We start from the raw sequence: 16607 nt of genomic DNA, 5'->3' as shown, positions 1-16607 counted from the left end.
AGTAGAATGCTACTCAGGAGTAAAGCATCACTGAGCTATGCTATTTCAATAGTAGGAGAGCAAAGCTGTAGTCAAGTCCGTTTTATAGATTTTTCAAAGTCCTATTCCATACTCCTTTCTGCTCCCGTGAGCAGCAACCTACTTTGCAAGGAAGCTGACCTAGCACAGCACAGTCCCTCATTGTTTCACTTTCAACAAATGAGAAAGCTGCTGAGTCAAACTACTTGAGAGGAACAGGAAAACTTACCAGTGCTTTTTCAACATTAACTGTGGAAGAGGCCTAGGGTTCAGTGAGAGCTTCTACCAACCTAAATGGATACCCTGGGGACTCTACCTTATTTCTAAGCTTTATTTCCTACCTTATGTGTAAAATGAGGGAGTTAGCTTCCCGGAAGTGGAGGGCAACTTAGCCCTTGGACCCAGTAGTTCCACTTCTAGGGAGTGAGCCAAGGAAATAAGAGATGGAACAAAAAGGCAGTCTTTGTAATTAAAAAAAAAACAAACCCAAAAAATCCCTTTTTTTTTTGCGGTACGCGGGCCTCTCACTGTTGTGGCCTCTCCCGTTACGCAGCACAGGCTCCAGACACGCAGGCTCAGCGGCCATGGCTCACGGGCCCAGGCGCCCCGCGGCATGTGGGATCCTCCCGGACCGGGGCACGAACCCGTGTCCCCTGCATCGGCAGGCGGACTCTCAACCACTGCGCCACCAGGGAAGCCCTCTAACATTTTTTAAAGGGTACAAAGAGGGGAATGATTAAATCATAGTGCATCGTGGTCATTCATATGATGCACTATTAAGCACCATTAAAATTGTGTTTTCACTGAATATTTAATGATATGGAGGAATGTTCCCTGCTTTGTAAAATATACAGGGGTGTGTGTATATCTATACACACATATATATACACACACACATACATTATACAAAGTAATAAATTCATTTTAAAAATCAACAGTGCCAGGCTTCCCTGGTGGCGCAGTGGTTAAGAATCCGCCTGTCAATGCAGGGGACACGGGTTCGAGCCCTGGTCCGGGAAGATCCCACATGCCGCGGAGCAAATAAGCCCGTGCACCACAACTACTGAGCCTGCGCTCTAGGGCCCACGAGCCACAACTACTGAAGCCCGCGCGCCTAGAGCCCGTGCTCTGCAACAAGAGAAGCCACCGCAGTGAGAAGCCCGCGAGTAGTCCCCGCTCGCCACAACCAGAGAAAAGCCCACGCGCAGCAAACAAGACAGAGCGCAGCCAAAAATGAATTAATTTAAAAAAATCAACAGTGGCAATTATTCCAAATGATAAGAGTTAAAGATGGGGGTTTCTTCCTCTGCAAATATTCAATATTTTCTAAATTTTCTATCAGGGCGTTAAAATTAGGTGAAAAAAAAAATAGTGTTAAATCAATTAAGCCATTGGCCCAGATAATCTAGATCCCAGGTAGATTAACTTTGATTTTGCAAAGTTAATCTCTTAATATCCAGACTACCTGCAACTTAAACAATAAACTATGTTACAAGTACTAATATGACATATTCTCCAAAAGAACCGTGTTGAGCTATAGCATTTTTAATTAGTAAACAAAAAGCTCAAGTCCAATACGCTATAGGAATAGGTTCCTCGTATCAGAACTTGTGTCTTTCATCATTCAGTCAGTCCTTGGGACTTAACTGTTGAATAAAAGGCCCTTATCACCTATTGTTTTACTGCAGAAGTTGCTGCCATAGAAAGTCTTCGTGGTACTAAAATACCTTATAAACGGCATAATTTCCCTCCCAGATTCCTCTAAGTTTTTTGAAGGGCCCACAAGATCTAGATGCTTGAGCCAACTGGTTACTAACTCGCTGATGACCATGAATTCTGAACCTCGGTTTCTCCACCTGGGAAATAAGAAGGTTCACCAGATACGCTGGCGTTCCACAAAAAGGTCACTCCGACTTCACTTTCGCAGGAGTCCAGGGAAGCCTGCATCAGCCATCTCCACAACCACGATGGGCGGGAATCCGGGAGATGCAGCCAAGAAGGGCTAAAAGGAACGCTCAGAGATTCGGCACTGGAACTCAGCTCCCCAGGGGTCCACCGGGTCTCCCGCCCCGGCCACCCCTGTCAAGACCGAGGGTGTCGGGATGCGGCAGAGCCCAGCCCCTCAACCCCCGCCCCTGGCAGTAGGGGAAGGGGCCTTGCTCCCCTCCCCTTATCCCGAAAGGCCTCCAGCCCTAATGCCTAGCGACCGCCCGCTCCCCAGCAGCACGGCCGCCCCCGGGACGGTCCGCGTGCACCCTCCCTCTCCCCGGGCTCACCAGGGGTCCGGGGCCATGGTGCAGTCTCCACCCACTCCTCGGACACTTCCTGCTCGCAACAGCTGACTACGGCGGCCCGCGCGGCTCACACCCCGCGGCTCGACCCGTGCGCGACCGGAACCTGGAGTTTGCACAGTGAATATACATACCCCAAGGCCTCCAAACTGTGATGAAGAAAGGAAAGCGCTCCCCCGGGGAACTGTAGGTTGGAGCAATCGGGTTCCACTAAGAGACGCGAACAGTTGGGTGCAATTAAAATAAAACTGTTTTTGAACAAAATCTAAGCATTTTTCCCAGGTAGGTGGGAGCCCCTCAAGACCTCTAGCAGTTACTTAACATTTTATCCTGCTTAAAACAAAAACAAACAAACAAACAAAAAATGGATTGTGGTGATAGTTGCACAACTATATAAATTTACTAAAGCCCACTTTAAGTAAATTCTATATATAATTTATACCTCAGTATAGTTAAAAAAACCCTTTTTGTCCTGCTTCAAACAAGGGACCCAAAGAAGTATCAATTATATACTGTCTTACGGCAGCCTTCCCATCAGAGGCAATCCTTTAAGTTTTAAATGCCATAAGGTGCTTGATTATATAGTTACCCCAAAGGTCACAGACTCTTTACATGGGACAGGAGGGAATTAGTTCTGTGCATTTAGTGCCCCTTAAATTTCCAGAGAAATACTGGAAGGTAAAAAGAACGGCTCTTTTCATTTGCAAGAGAGCAAAAGGACTCGAACTCCTTCGGCTGGGTTTCAGCGCAGGCGTTGATCTGGCGCGCGTGCGCAAATCCGTTACCATAACGACCGGAAGACGCTGCACCTCTGGAGGCTGAGAGGAACGTGAGCGGAGTCTCCGGGTGATGGAGACCCAAACTTCGCCCAAGGATGAGGTGGCTGAGGTGGCCGAGCTGGAGCTTGAGGCCGTGATCGGATTCAATGGTGAGACCTAGAGCACGTCTGGGTTGGGCGGTTTAGGAACCCCAGGCACACGTAGTGCAAACAGGGAGAGTGAGACCCCAGGTAGCACCTGGAAGGCAGCTTGGGACGCTGGCATGAGCGAAGCACTGGGGACCCAGAGAGCCCCTCCTCCCCAAAAGTCTTAGAGAGTCACATCCTCACTCCAAGTCTCAAAGGATGGGATGAGTTTTGCCAGCATCTAAAAGGAACGAAATGCCTCCTCCTCCTTAAGGATAAGTAAGTGTGACTTGAAAGCCTTCTCCCACTAGTCAGCTCTCCCCTGGCTCTAAGCCCCACACAACCCGCAGTACTGCCTGCTCCTCAGTAACCACCTACAGAATCCGTGTAAGCCCCTGGGACCACCTTCTGATGTACTAATGAGAAGGGGCTGGGGGGGGGGAGGAGGGATTGTAATGGTGAGGATTTCAGTCCACGACAGAAGGCGAAGAGGACGCCAGGGGGAGCTGGAGAGGAGAGATGCTTTGGTCAGAGGAGGCCTGTTTGTTCTGCCTAAATCTGATTTATGACCCCCTCCTATTTGCAACATGAAGGGGGGCAATGCTGTTTGGTTTTCTGAGAAGGATGAAAACAAGCAATGGATTGCATTTTTTAAAAAGCAAACTTTTTATGGCTGAATAATATTCCATTGTATATATGTGTCACATCTTCTTTATCCATTCATCTGTTGATGGACTATTACTCAGCCATAAAAAGAAACGAAATTGAATTATTTGTAGTGAGGTGGATGGACCTAGAGTCTGTCATACAGAGTGAGGTAAGTCAGAAAGAGAGAAACAAACACCGTATGCTAACGCACACATATGGAATCTTAAAAAAAAAAAATGGTACTGATGAACCTAGTGGCATGGCAGGAATAAAGAAGTAGACATAGAGAATGGACTTGAGAACACGGCGGGGAGGGGAAGCTGGGGCAAAGTGAGAGTAGCATTGACATATATACACTACCGAATGTAAAATAGTTAGCTAGTGGGAAGCAGCCGCATAGGACAGGGAGATCAGCTAGGTGCTTTGCAATGACTTAGAGTCGTGAGATAGAGGCTCAAGAGGGAGGGGATATACGTATGCATACGGCTGATTGACTTCGTTGTACAACAGAAACTAACACAGTATTGTGAAGCAATAAAGATCTATTTTTTTAAAAAAAGCAAACTTTTAAAAAAGTGCATTTTGATGCCTGAAATCTTTAAAATTGTGGTAATGTAGACACAGAACAATCAATGGCTAAAGTGTTAGCACATTCTAGGACTTGGCTCTTGAGTCTTCGTTTTAGGTTAACAGTCTCTGATAGAAAGTGGGCATTTAGTGCATCCGAGATGCTGGCCATCTTTAGAGCTGATCACCAGGTCATTGGTAAAGGATGTGGATGACCTGCTATGAGGGCAAAGGGTCACAATGGTGACCAGCAGAGAGCCCTGCTACTGAATTTGTGCTGTTTTGTGGCACTCAAAGACCAAATATATGGTCAATTATACCTCAGTGTCTCCCATGGCAATTATCGTGGCCTTTTAAAATTGAATAAAATTAATTGAATTGTTTCTACCTTCTTGATTTTGTGACAATTTATATTTTTTCATAGAGTCAAATATGCATTTATCTAGAATGACTGTATGACAAATAGTATGCTGTGCACTGAGAATACAGTGTAATACAGGGGTAAATCCATAGCCATACTTAAGAACAAGAATTTAGAAAATTGGAAAAATACAGTGAAACTGAAAAAAAATCAGCCATCATTGCATTTCCTAAAGATATCACTGTTAAACTTTTGGTATGATCCTTTCAAATATACATTGACATATAAATTTTTTCCACAAAAGTGGTCTCATGCTGATATATTCTCTTATAATCAGATTTTTTTCCCACCTAGGATGCCATGCAAATCTTTCCTTAGCAGTAAATATACTCTATGCCATGATTTTAATATATTTTAATATAATATTCTGTTGCATAGATATGCCCCAATTTATTTAACCAATGTCCTGTTTTTAAAAATTTAGTATAACTTACATTTTTTTGCATTTATTTTTAAATGCTACAAAGAACATCTGCATAGCTAAATCTTTTAACTCTTTAACTTTTTCCTTGGGATAAATTCTGAGTACATCTTAAAGATTTTTGATGTATCCTCCAAATGCCATACAAAATGTATACCAAAAAGACATATATGCGAATGGTTATAGTAGCATTATTTCAAATAGCTAAAAACTACAACCAAAATGTCCATCAAAAGTAGAAAGGACTAATAAATTGGTATATTCATAGAATGGATTACTCTGAAGCAATGAAAAAGAATGAACTACATACAGAGGGCAGAAATATCTGTCCACGGTTGGCAGAACTCATGGATGCCGAGGGCCGACTGTAGTACACACTTCTATGTAAGGAACTCGTGCATCCGCGTGTTTTGGTATCCACGTGTTTTGGTATCCGCAGGGGTCCTGGAGCCAATCCTCTACCGATGCAGAGGGACCGCTGTAGTGCTACACACAACAATGTGGATAGATTTCACAAACATAATGTTGAATGAAAAAAGCCAGATGTGACAGAATACGTACTGTACAGTATAATTCCATTCATATAAAGTTCTAAGATGAGGAAAATTAATTTACAGGAATAAAAGTCAAAGCAGCAATTACCTTTGGGGAGATGTAGCCTGGGAGAAGGCAGATGGGAAATGTCTGGGGTGTGGTTATAATCGGCTTCTTGATCCGGGCTGTAGTTATATGGGTTTGTTGGTAAAAAGTGACTGAGTTTCCCGTAATTTTGCCTTCAGTGCAACACGTTTACGTAAAAAGGCTATACTACTTGTCGGAAAATAACCAAAGTTTTATGAAAGTGTGGGAGAAAGCTTCTATTCTAGGTTTGAATGGGGTCAAAGATTAATTCAAGCAGTCTCTTTTTTTTTTTTTTTTTGGCTGCATTGGGTCTTCCTTGCTGCGCGCCACCTTTCTCTAGTTGTGGCCAGCGGGGGCTACTTTTCATCGCGGTGCGTGTGGGCTTCTCACTGCCCTGGCTTCTCTTGTTGCGGGTTGCGGAGCCGGGCTCTAGGCGTGCGGGCTTCAGTAGTTGTGGCACGTGGGCTCAGTAGCTGTGGCTTGAGGGCTCTAGAGTGCAGGCTCAGTAGTTGTGTTGCCCAGACTTAGTTGCTCCGCGGCATGTGGGATCTTCCTGGACCAGGGCTGGAGCCCGTGTCCCCTGCATTGGCAGGCAGATTCTTAACCACTGCACCACCAGGGAAGCCCTCAAGTAGTCTTTAAAGTTGGGTAGGAGTCGGTGAGTAAATATCCCAGGGAGCAGATATAGGGTGAGCCAAGGAGGAAGGGGGAGAGTGTGGGGTCAGTTGCGGAATGGCAAACACTTGGCTGGCTTCAGTGTCATGGACTGGCAGGATAATACAGTAAAGAGAGCCTGGGATTCGATTTTGGAGGCCTTAAACACCAGGTAATGGAGTTTAGTAGCTCTCACATGGAAACAAATCAGAAGCAAAAGCAAAGCCCCTTTTATCATGGTGACAATAGCACTCATTGTAGAGTTACATGATAGTTTATGAGTTTTAACTTGAGGGTGTAAATATGTAAGTGTACTTGAATCTTCCAAGTACTGTACATTTTCAGTTCTCTCTCCTATAACACTGTCTGATTCTTTCTCCCTCTAGAGAGACAACCATTATCCTGAAGTTAGTGTACCCTTCCCAGCTATGTTTTAAAATTTCACTATATATGTAAAATATTAAATATACTATATGCGATATACTATATATAAATTGTATATGTTTACATGTTCTTATATTTTATAATCTTTTAAAAAGATTAATCTTCTGTTTTATTGCACATTTGAAACCTGCTTTTTTTCACCCAACATTACTTGGGTGATGATTTAATTTGCTTTAAATATCTATTTCCCTGTTGATGGGCTTTTATTCATTTACCACTTTTTAATAATATAAACAACGGCACAGTGAACACCTTTGTACACGGCCCATAAGCACAACTGCAAGTATTTCTCTAGGTTATATACTGAAGAGTAGATCTCGGTCCTAGGATACGTACATGTATTCAATGATGCTCAATACGGACACATTTTCCAAAGCAATTCTACCAATTTACCCTCCCATTAAGCAGTCTGTGAGTGTTCCCTTTGCTGCACATCACTAATGCTTGGTACTGTCCGCCTACTTAATTTTAGCCATTAGGATGGAAATGAAATGGTATCTCGTTTTGGATATAATTTGCATTTCCCTGGTCACTTGTGCAGCTGCATATCTTTCTATGCGTTTTCTGGCTTTTGAATTTCCTCCGTCATAAATTGCTTCTTCATAGCCTTTGCTCATTTTTCTGTCGGGCAGTTTGTATTTTTCTTATTGCTTCATGGTAGTTCTTTATATATTCTGCTGGGTATGATTCTCTGTCTGGTATTACGGACATTGCAAATATCTTCTCCTGGTTTGGGTTTTCTTTTCATTTTGTCTTTTGTCATTAGTTTTTAATTTTTTTTCTTTTTTTTTTTTTTGGCTGTGCCACGCGGCTTTCAGGATCTCAGTTCCCTGACCAGGGATTGAACTCGGGCCACGGCAGTGAAAGCCCAGAATTCTAACCACTAGGCCACCAGGGAACTCCCAGGAAGTTTGTGATTTTTAACATAACTTGATGCACATATTGGCCTCCGCTGTTAGGATTTGCTCTTTTGCGTCACTTTCTAGTCATTTCCTACACTTGTATGTACATTAAGTCTTGTTTTTCACATTTAGGTCCCTGATCTATCTGGAATGTATTGTTTGTGGATGGTGTGAAGTAGGGATCTAAGTTTACTTTTACCCTATGGGTAGCCATATGATTGTTTATAAGGAGCCTGCAATGAGAAAAACTAAGTATACATTTCACAAGGACAAGATCACCCCCAGACACAAACCTTAGTATTATGAGAACTGACTGCAGAAGAAAGGAACGATGATCACAATGAAAGTGAAAGAAATCATTTATTCAATTAATATATTTGGCCGTTTGAAGAAAAAAAATCTGTCTAGCTACTGGAATCACATAATGCATCAAACTAAATTCCAGAGGGAGTTAAATATAAAAGCTGAGTTCATTAAGGACCAGAAAACTATATTAATAAATATCTGTGACTCTTTTGATGGGGAAGGAAATAGCAATTTAAAAAAAGATGTTAGGGCTTCCCTGGTGGCGCAGTGGTTGAGAGTCCGCCTGCCGATGCAGGGGACACGGGTTCGTGCCCCGGTCCGGGAAGATCCCACATACTGCGGAGCGGCTGGGCCCGTGAGCCATGGCCGCTGAGCCTGCGCGTCCGGAGCCTGTGCTCCGCAACGGGAGAGGCCACAACAGTGAGAGGCCCGCGTACCGGAAAAAAAAAAAAAAAAAAAAAGATGTTAAACTACCAAGAAGTAAACAAAATAAATGTGTGAGATCTTTATGAAGAAATATTAGAAATGCCGCCAGGGAGCATAAAAGGAGACTTCATGGAAAAACATACCCTGCTTTTAGAAAGGAAATATAACGTATTATTATAAAAATTATTTTTCCTTAAATTAATCTATACATTTAATGCCACTCCCCTAAATACAAACATGAGTTTTTCAAGTACTCAAGCTGACTTTAAAGTGTATATTGCAAAATAGATATGAAAAATAACCAAAACAATTCTGACCAAAGATGAGTAACAAGGGAGGACTCATGTCTATTTCATATTAGAACATATTACAAAGATTTATAATTGTTGAGATGGTTCTTGGCAAATATCTGGAGGATTGGGGTCTCACTATGAGAAGTCCTGGGATTCTTCAGCCTGCCAGAGACTTAGAACGAAAACCCTAATTTTTATCTTTACCAAACTTCTGCCCAAGGTAGTGAATTCACGTTCTCCCTATGGCTCTGCGCTCACCCAGACAGGCTTCTCCTGCTTCATGTGCTCTGTGCTTATCAGAATTACAAACACTGGACCTAGGTCTGAAGTGAGGTTCCTGGACCAGCAACAGCAACACCAGCATCACTTGGGAGCTTGTCGGAAATGCAGTATCTCGGCCCCTCCCCAGACCTAAAATCAGAATCTGCATTTTAACCGGAGCCCCTGGGGACTTTTATGCACCTTAAAGTTTGAGAAGCTTATATATTATTTGACCAACCTTCTTGTCAGTGGAATAAAATTACCTATCACCCCTCCCTGACACACACACACACACACACACACACACACACACACATACACTTATTTTAGTTGAACGAAGGCTTATTTCAAAAGCGTTCTTTTGTGCTCAATTTAAATAAAAACCACCAGCCACTTCTGCCCCTGACTTATTTTTTAATTTTTTACTCTTATTTTTAATCTCTCTTTTAGGACATGTCCCCACTGGTCTAAAATGCCATCCCGACCAGGAGCATCTGGTTTATCCTCTGGGTTGCACCATCCTCATTCAGGCACTAAATACCCAGGAACAGAATTTCCTACACGGTCACGGCAACAATGTCTCCTGTGTGACCATCTCCAAGAGCGGAGTTTACATTGCTTCCGGACAAGTCACATTCATGGGCTTCAAGGTGAAAAAACTAAAAAATCACTCATTCTCAATAGATTTAGCAGTGCCTCCCAAGAAAAACTGCCCACTTCAGAATAGCTGTGTGCTACCCTGTTTACACCCTTCCTCCTCTTCCTTTGACCCCTCTCGGAACTCATTTTCATCCTATCAGGCTGAGAGCTGAGGAACCTAGTGGTTTTATACCCGATGGTGCAACTTGTGACCAGTAACGCTCAGAAACAAACGTCCCTGATTACAACTGTGTCCATCTTGTTGCTGTCGTGTTTGTAAGACCTGCTCTGATTTCTAGAAAAGTGACGAATGATTATTTCTCACCGAGAGGGGTAGCTATCTCTTCCAGTTCTTTCAAAGCCTGTCTATGATCTGACAGTGTATTCTTGCTCCCAGGCGGATATCATTTTGTGGCATTATAAGAAAAGGGAGCTGATTGCTCGGCTGTCACTTCACAAGGGCAAAATTGAAGCTCTGGCCTTTTCACCAAATGATTTGTACTTGGTATCACTAGGAGGCCCAGATGATGGAAGGTAATGAACTAAGCATATTTACCTATTTTCCGCCATGCATATTTCTAGATGTGTTAAGTACCCTCTCCTATCTAACACTCTCTGTTTGCCCATCTATAGAGCGTGTGTGGTGTGAAAAGGCTATGACGAAAATATTATGGGACGCTGATTCTCAAGCCTGGCAGTGCGTTGAAATCAACTGGGAGCTTTAGAAAATTACTGAGGGTTGGCTCCACCTTCAGAGACTTTGACCACTTGGCCTTGGCTTTAAGAGTTAGAAAGACTTCCCAGGTGATTCTAATGTGCAACTAAATCGAGAACCATTGCTGTAAAAGATGACATCATCTTGTCACCATCATTCTCATCATAGACAACAGCTAATTTTTTTTTTGAGCACTTACTATGGGACAGGTGTGGGCTGAGTAACTTAACTTCATTATCTCATTTAAGCCTCATGACAACTCCATGAGGTGGGAGCTATTGGGACCATATGACTGAGGAACTAAACTCACCAGCTGCTAAGTAGCAGAGCTGGGGGACAAACCCTGGCAGTGTGACTCTAGAGGTGGCATTTTAAATTTTTTAACTTGCCTCACCAAGACATGATCTTGGCGCTCAAGGATCTCACAGTCAAGTTTAGTAGGGAGAGAATACATACAAATGAAATTGTGGGGGGAAAAGTATTTCAAAGCATTATATTAGGAATAAAAATCAATGTAGCACCTATTCCTGTGTTAATGCTAAAGGAACATCATTTATAGAAGAAAAATAACACCTGAGGTTTGTGTAGGATTTAATACTTTGGTGCACTTTCACAGATATTTTCTTGTTTGAGATCCACAGGTTAATTACAATGGAAGTTTACATTTGTGTGTAGTTGTATATTGACGGTTCTCTTAATATATAGCAAATCAACAAAATCGTCACGAGATTTCCTCCTTTCACGGTCATTCTCTTGCCATGTAAATAATCAGACTTCCCTGGCTTATCCCCCATTTGACTGTTTTGGCTTTTTTTTGTGTGTAAGAAACGCATCCACAAATCAGCTATTAACATTCTTAGCTCAACTTAAGGCACATTGAAGTCTTGCGTGCACATTGAAATCACCTGAGGAAATAAGACCCCTGATGCCTGGGTCCCAGCCCCAGAGGCTTTTCAAGCTTGGCAATTATCACCCCGCACCCCCAGACCTTGCCGAAGAGTTGCCAAGGCTGGGCCTTGGGGGGAGAATAAAACGGCTCCTTACCCAAGATTAATCTGCAAAACTGTCGTCTCCTCTGTAATTTTAAGCTTGATTTTAGGCTATCGAAGATTTGCTTACGGAAAACTGGAGATGCTGAGAAAAACATGCTCAAGAAAGTTTCTTCTTGAAAGAAAAACAAATTTTGCTGTAGGAAAATGCAACATGCCCATCCCTGAATAGTCACGGTGGTGAAGAGCATGGGGTCCTGTTGGCTGCTTTTGTATAGTCATGGGTCAACCCTGACCGTGTGGGAGGCTCCATTCTACCCAAACCACCTGGCGTCTCCACAGAGGGGGAGAAACAGAAGGGATGCTGGGAACTAGAGTGGACACTCTAGAGTTTGCATATGCATACATTTTGAATATTTTGTAACCTATCTGTGAAGCTTTTGCGTTAATGTTATTGTGCTATCAGTGTTATACTACAACCTGCTTTTGACTAACTTTATACCAAGGATATCTTCTATGTGTATATATGTAGGCAATACATATCGCTCTTTGCAACAACTGTATGTTATTCAATTGTATGGATATGCTGGAGTTTATTTGGCCAGCTATCTATGTTGGTGCCTTTTATTTATTTTTAAATCTTAAACTTGTTTTTGAAAAATTAAAGCTATACCTGTTCATGGTTCATAAAGCGAGTGTGTTGTCCTACTATGCAGAAGGATTCAAAATTTGTATCCCCTCCACCATGAAGAGTTCTACTGTCCAGAGGCACTTGGATTCTTTTCTTTTTTACAGCCCTATTGAGATACATTTCACATACCATGAAATCTACCCATTTAAGATGTACAGTCAGGTGGTTTTTAGTATAGTGGTTAGTTGAGTGGGTTTGTTTGGTTTTTTTTTTTTTTGCCAGAATACTTCCCCAAGGACATTTTTTACGTGTTATATTGTGCAGCCTTTGCCACAATCAATTTTAGTCCATTTTCAACACCTCAAAAAGAAACCTAGCGCCCATCAGCCGTCACTCCCAATTCCTGCTCCACCACTGCCCCTGCCCCAGCCTCAGGCAACCACTAACCTACTCTCTGTGTGTATAGATCTGCCTGCTCTGTATGTTTCACATAAATGAAATAATACAATATGCGGCCTTTTGTGACTGTTTTCACGTTGTATGGATATACCACATTTTCCTTACCCATTCATTAATGTATAGACTTTTGGGTCATTTCCACTTTTAGGCTACTATTACTAATGCTGTTAGGAACATTTACGTACAAGATTTTGTGTGGATGTACATTTTTATTTCTCTTGGGTATGAGGTTTTAACAGTCTTTTTTGATACTGGCTCCTCTAGTTTTTTACAACTTTTAAGTGACATGCATCTCAGTTTTTCCACGTTAGGTGGTATCTATCAACTTCCTACTGAGAAAAAGAATTCATAGCTCTTATACTATCTCCTTCCCCCTTCCTGGCGAACACGGTTATACCTTGATGTAGACCACCTGTGATAATTCATTCCACATGTAGAAAATCTGGGGCACATAGGTAGGCATGTTTTTCCATTAACCGGGTTTGTACCATCTGCATTCTTTTTCTTTAATACTCTGACCCCAGTGTTTAATGTAACACCCCCCCACACACACATTTTTGATATCATTAAGCAAACACTACTCAGTTTAGGACTAAATTGTATGACTGTACTCAGAAAGATGGAAAAGGTAACCTACAACCGCACTTCTCAAAGTGTGGTCCCCGGACCACCAGCATCAGTGTCACCTGAGACTTTTTAGCAAAGCAGACTCTCAGCCTCCACCCCAGACCTACTGAATCAGAAAGTCTGGGGGTAGGTCCTAGCACTCTCTGTTTTACTAAGCCCTCCAAGTGAATCAGCTACATGTTCAAGTTTGAAAACACGCCCATGTCATCCCCTTTATTGCTTCTAATTAATGAATTTTTTTTTTTTTTTTTTTTTTTTTTGCTGGAGTACTTCCCCAAGGAAATATTTTTACAAGAGATAAATGAGTGGTAAACTTTTACGCCCTGCCTGTCTGAAAATCTCTTTAGATTTAGCATCAAACTTGATTGACAGGCTGATGGTTTTCCAGCCTTATAATCATTTTCCTTCAAAACTTTTAAAATGTCACCCATTTATCTTCGAACCCAGTGCGATTGAGGAGACGTCTGGGGGGCAGGGGGGCGGTGTAATTCTTTTGTTCCTCTGTAAGTAACCTTTTAATTTTTTTCCTTCTAGAACCGCTAAAAGAGCCGTTTCTTATTTTGAAAGCCTGTTTTCCCCTGACTCTCTTTGTCCTTTCGTCTGGGCAGTGTGGTGGTGTGGAGCATAGCCAAGGGAGACGCCATCTGTGGCAGCCCTGCTGCCGGCCCCAACGTCGGGAATGCCACCACGGTCATCTTCTCCAATTGCTGCGATGAGATGTTTGTCACTGCTGGAAAGTACGCATCTGCTGTCAAGGTGTCCAGAATTTGTAAATCACTCGATTTGCTTGCACAGAAAACATGGTCATTCCAATTAGGGTGAACGTGGCTTTCGTCCTGGAAAAAGAACTTGCATCTTAATTTTCATGATTTGGGAATCATTAAAAATCCTTTTAGCTGAAAGTCTTTTTAAATATGGTTATTTGACCATTCTGTGCTTCCTACTGAAAAGGTTCTGCTGATCTGCTAAACCCATTTCAGGCTCTGGTCTGTTTGTTACAGATAACACATTGCCCCCAATCAGTGCTCACAGGGTCATTTGCCCAGTTGCACCGATTCACTTACTGGTTGATGTTTCTTACCACCTGCACTTAATTTAGATCTCGTGAAATGAGAGTTTGCGAATGAACTGCACCAGCAAGTTTCAAACGTTTGACTATCAGCCATATGCGATCATTTCTGGTAGGGTCAGCATCGAGCAGCTAAGCGGGTGGGGTACCAAGCTGAAGGTCTGAACAGAGGCCTGCATCTGTCTAACAGAAGAACTTAATTTACAGGTTCACCTATCAGAGCCCTGTTTGGAGTTTGACATGAAGGTTAAACCTATATAAAAGCATCCCCTTTCATGTCACATACCAATTCGCAGGTCAGAAATCTGAAGGTAGGGTTGAAGCATATATTGGTTGGAACGATCCTTTTCAGCCCACCTGTGGTCTCTCATCTGTGAAAGGCGCATGTCATTCGTTACTTTTCCAGCCAGAATAAAGAATCTGTGCTGTTTCCTGCCCCCACCTTGTGACATCCGGCATGCCTCTGTTCCGTGGCTAATTACGAGGAAGGATTTATTCAGAGGCCATGAAACTAACTGGCTGGCATGAAAGCCAGCCCCTAAGGAGAGAATCTTATCAGGACAGTTCTCTGATCCTAAAGCAGCTGACCACGTCCTACCCTGACTTCGGGGGGTCACTGGTGGCCGTGAAGCTCTTCAACTCCCTTCAGGTTTGCAGAGTCGTCTGCCTAAAACTTTTACGGGGGGTCTATCTGCTCTTCCACAAGTGATTGAGCAGCAGGTATCAGCTAATTCTGATGTCTGCTGATAATGTGTCTCCAGGAGTCAAAACCTGAATTTAAACCTCATTTGGAGAGTGGGGGGATCATAAAACCTACTTCACAAGGTGGTTGTGAGCATTGAATGGAATACAATCATCCCTCGGTATCCCTGGGTTATGCATCCGCAGATTCAACCAACTGTGGATCACGTACCACGTTTAGATCTGCAGTTGGTAGAATCCGTGAGCGCGGAATAACGAATGCAGAACCCGTGGATACTGAGGAGGACCACCTATGGGCTATGGGCGTGCGCGGGTTTTGGTGTCCGCTGGTGGGTCCTGGAACCAATCCCCCGTGGATACCAAGGGACGACTGTATCTTGGGTAGATCACCAGGCTGTAACAAATCCCCCGAAATACCTAGTTCTCTTCCTTTCAGCTTCTCCTTCAAGGCACTGCAGAAAACAGAGAAGAGATGAAGTGTCTATTAAATGGGTATCCATTTAATTGTGGGTTTCTTTTCTCCAGTGGGACAATTCGAGTATGGGAACTGGATCTCCCAAATAGAAAGATCTGGCCAACCGAGTGCCATACAGGACAAATGAAAAGAATAGTCATGAGTATCTCAGTGAGTATTACTCTAAGTGTTATTTTAGGTAGCTGTTAGTACAAGTTCCTGTTAACAGTACTGACCAAGATAGGTGTCTGTGCGCGTACACGTGTGTGTACGTGTGTGTAGGTACACGTACCTAGGGCTAGGGGTGGGGAGGTGAGGTCTGGACATGGGGGACAGTGACTGAGGAGGCACAGGAAGCTGGAGAGGCTGCCTAGACACAGCTATGGGGAAATCTGTTTCAGTGGGACCTGAACTGCCATCAGACCCCAGGAACCTGCCTCACCTGGAGGGAAGCAGCGTAGCCAGGAGGTACTCAGAGCCCCCAGCACCTCCCTTTGCCACTTATGTTATTTCTGCACTGGAAATAAAGTTTCTGACAATGAAACTCCTTGTTGAAATGCAGTTTCCTCCATAAGGAGGAATTATTCGTATGTTTTTAAGGTGGATCCAAATATTCATGCATATAACCCCATTCTCCACTTCCTCTTTTTTAATGCATACTCATTTTATGAATGTAGACTTTGAAATAGGAGATAAAGCGAATGCACATTCTCTCTGGAGGAGCACAGTTTCTCCCTAGGAGCCCTTCGGAGGTGTCTCGGGATGTGCAGGCTAACAACAGACACAGGTCAACTTCCGGTGAAATGCACAGGCTGCTTGGAGTCTAATGTTTCCTCCAGTTCTGAGTTTGGCCCTATTGCGCTCCCCTCGAAGCTGTTCTTACCCATCTTTGAGTCTGAGGAAACAGGAGTCGCCATAAGGACCTTTGTAGGTCTTTTTTTTAAACTTTTAATTTTATGTTGGAGTCTAGTTGATTAACAATGTTGTGATAGTTTCAGGTGCACAGCAAAGCGACTCAGTTATACATTTTCCCATTTAGGTTGTTACATAATATTGAGCAGAGTTCCCTGTGCCCTTTGGAGGTCACAGTGGGGTTCAGAGAAAGCTCATCCCCTCCCTGATCAGGGGCTCATGCACATCACTGG

General features: G+C 43.1%; 2 protein-coding genes across 3 annotated transcripts in view; one reads left to right on the top strand and one right to left on the bottom strand.

The window, feature by feature from the left end:
* The window catches only part of STX8 (syntaxin 8), a 241112-nt gene extending 238660 nt beyond the window's left edge, over positions 1-2452 (bottom strand). Inside the window, exon 1 of the mRNA XM_029212789.1 lies at positions 2295-2452. Within this exon, the coding sequence (XP_029068622.1) occupies positions 2295-2311 (17 nt within the window). The 5' untranslated portion in view covers positions 2312-2452. The remainder of the gene's footprint in view (positions 1-2294) is intronic.
* Positions 2453-3110: 658 nt separating this feature from the next.
* CFAP52 (cilia and flagella associated protein 52) overlaps positions 3111-16607 on the top strand; it is a 34761-nt gene continuing 21264 nt past the window's right edge. Inside the window, exons 1-5 of one of the 2 annotated variants that reach the window (XM_029212786.1) lie at positions 3111-3237; positions 9628-9827; positions 10214-10350; positions 13846-13974; positions 15534-15633. In XM_029212786.1, the coding sequence (XP_029068619.1) occupies positions 3159-3237; positions 9628-9827; positions 10214-10350; positions 13846-13974; positions 15534-15633 (645 nt within the window). In that variant the 5' untranslated portion in view covers positions 3111-3158. Of the gene's footprint in view, positions 3238-9627; positions 9828-10196; positions 10351-13845; positions 13975-15533; positions 15634-16607 lie in introns of both variants that reach the window. The other variant, XM_029212787.1, reaches the window with a different exon arrangement.

This window comes from Monodon monoceros, unplaced genomic scaffold (assembly GCF_005190385.1).
Source record: "Monodon monoceros isolate NGI ecotype Baffin Bay Population unplaced genomic scaffold, NGI_Narwhal_1 Super_Scaffold_9, whole genome shotgun sequence".
NCBI lineage: Eukaryota > Metazoa > Chordata > Mammalia > Artiodactyla > Monodontidae > Monodon > Monodon monoceros.
This window is presented reverse-complemented; position numbering and strand designations above follow the sequence as displayed.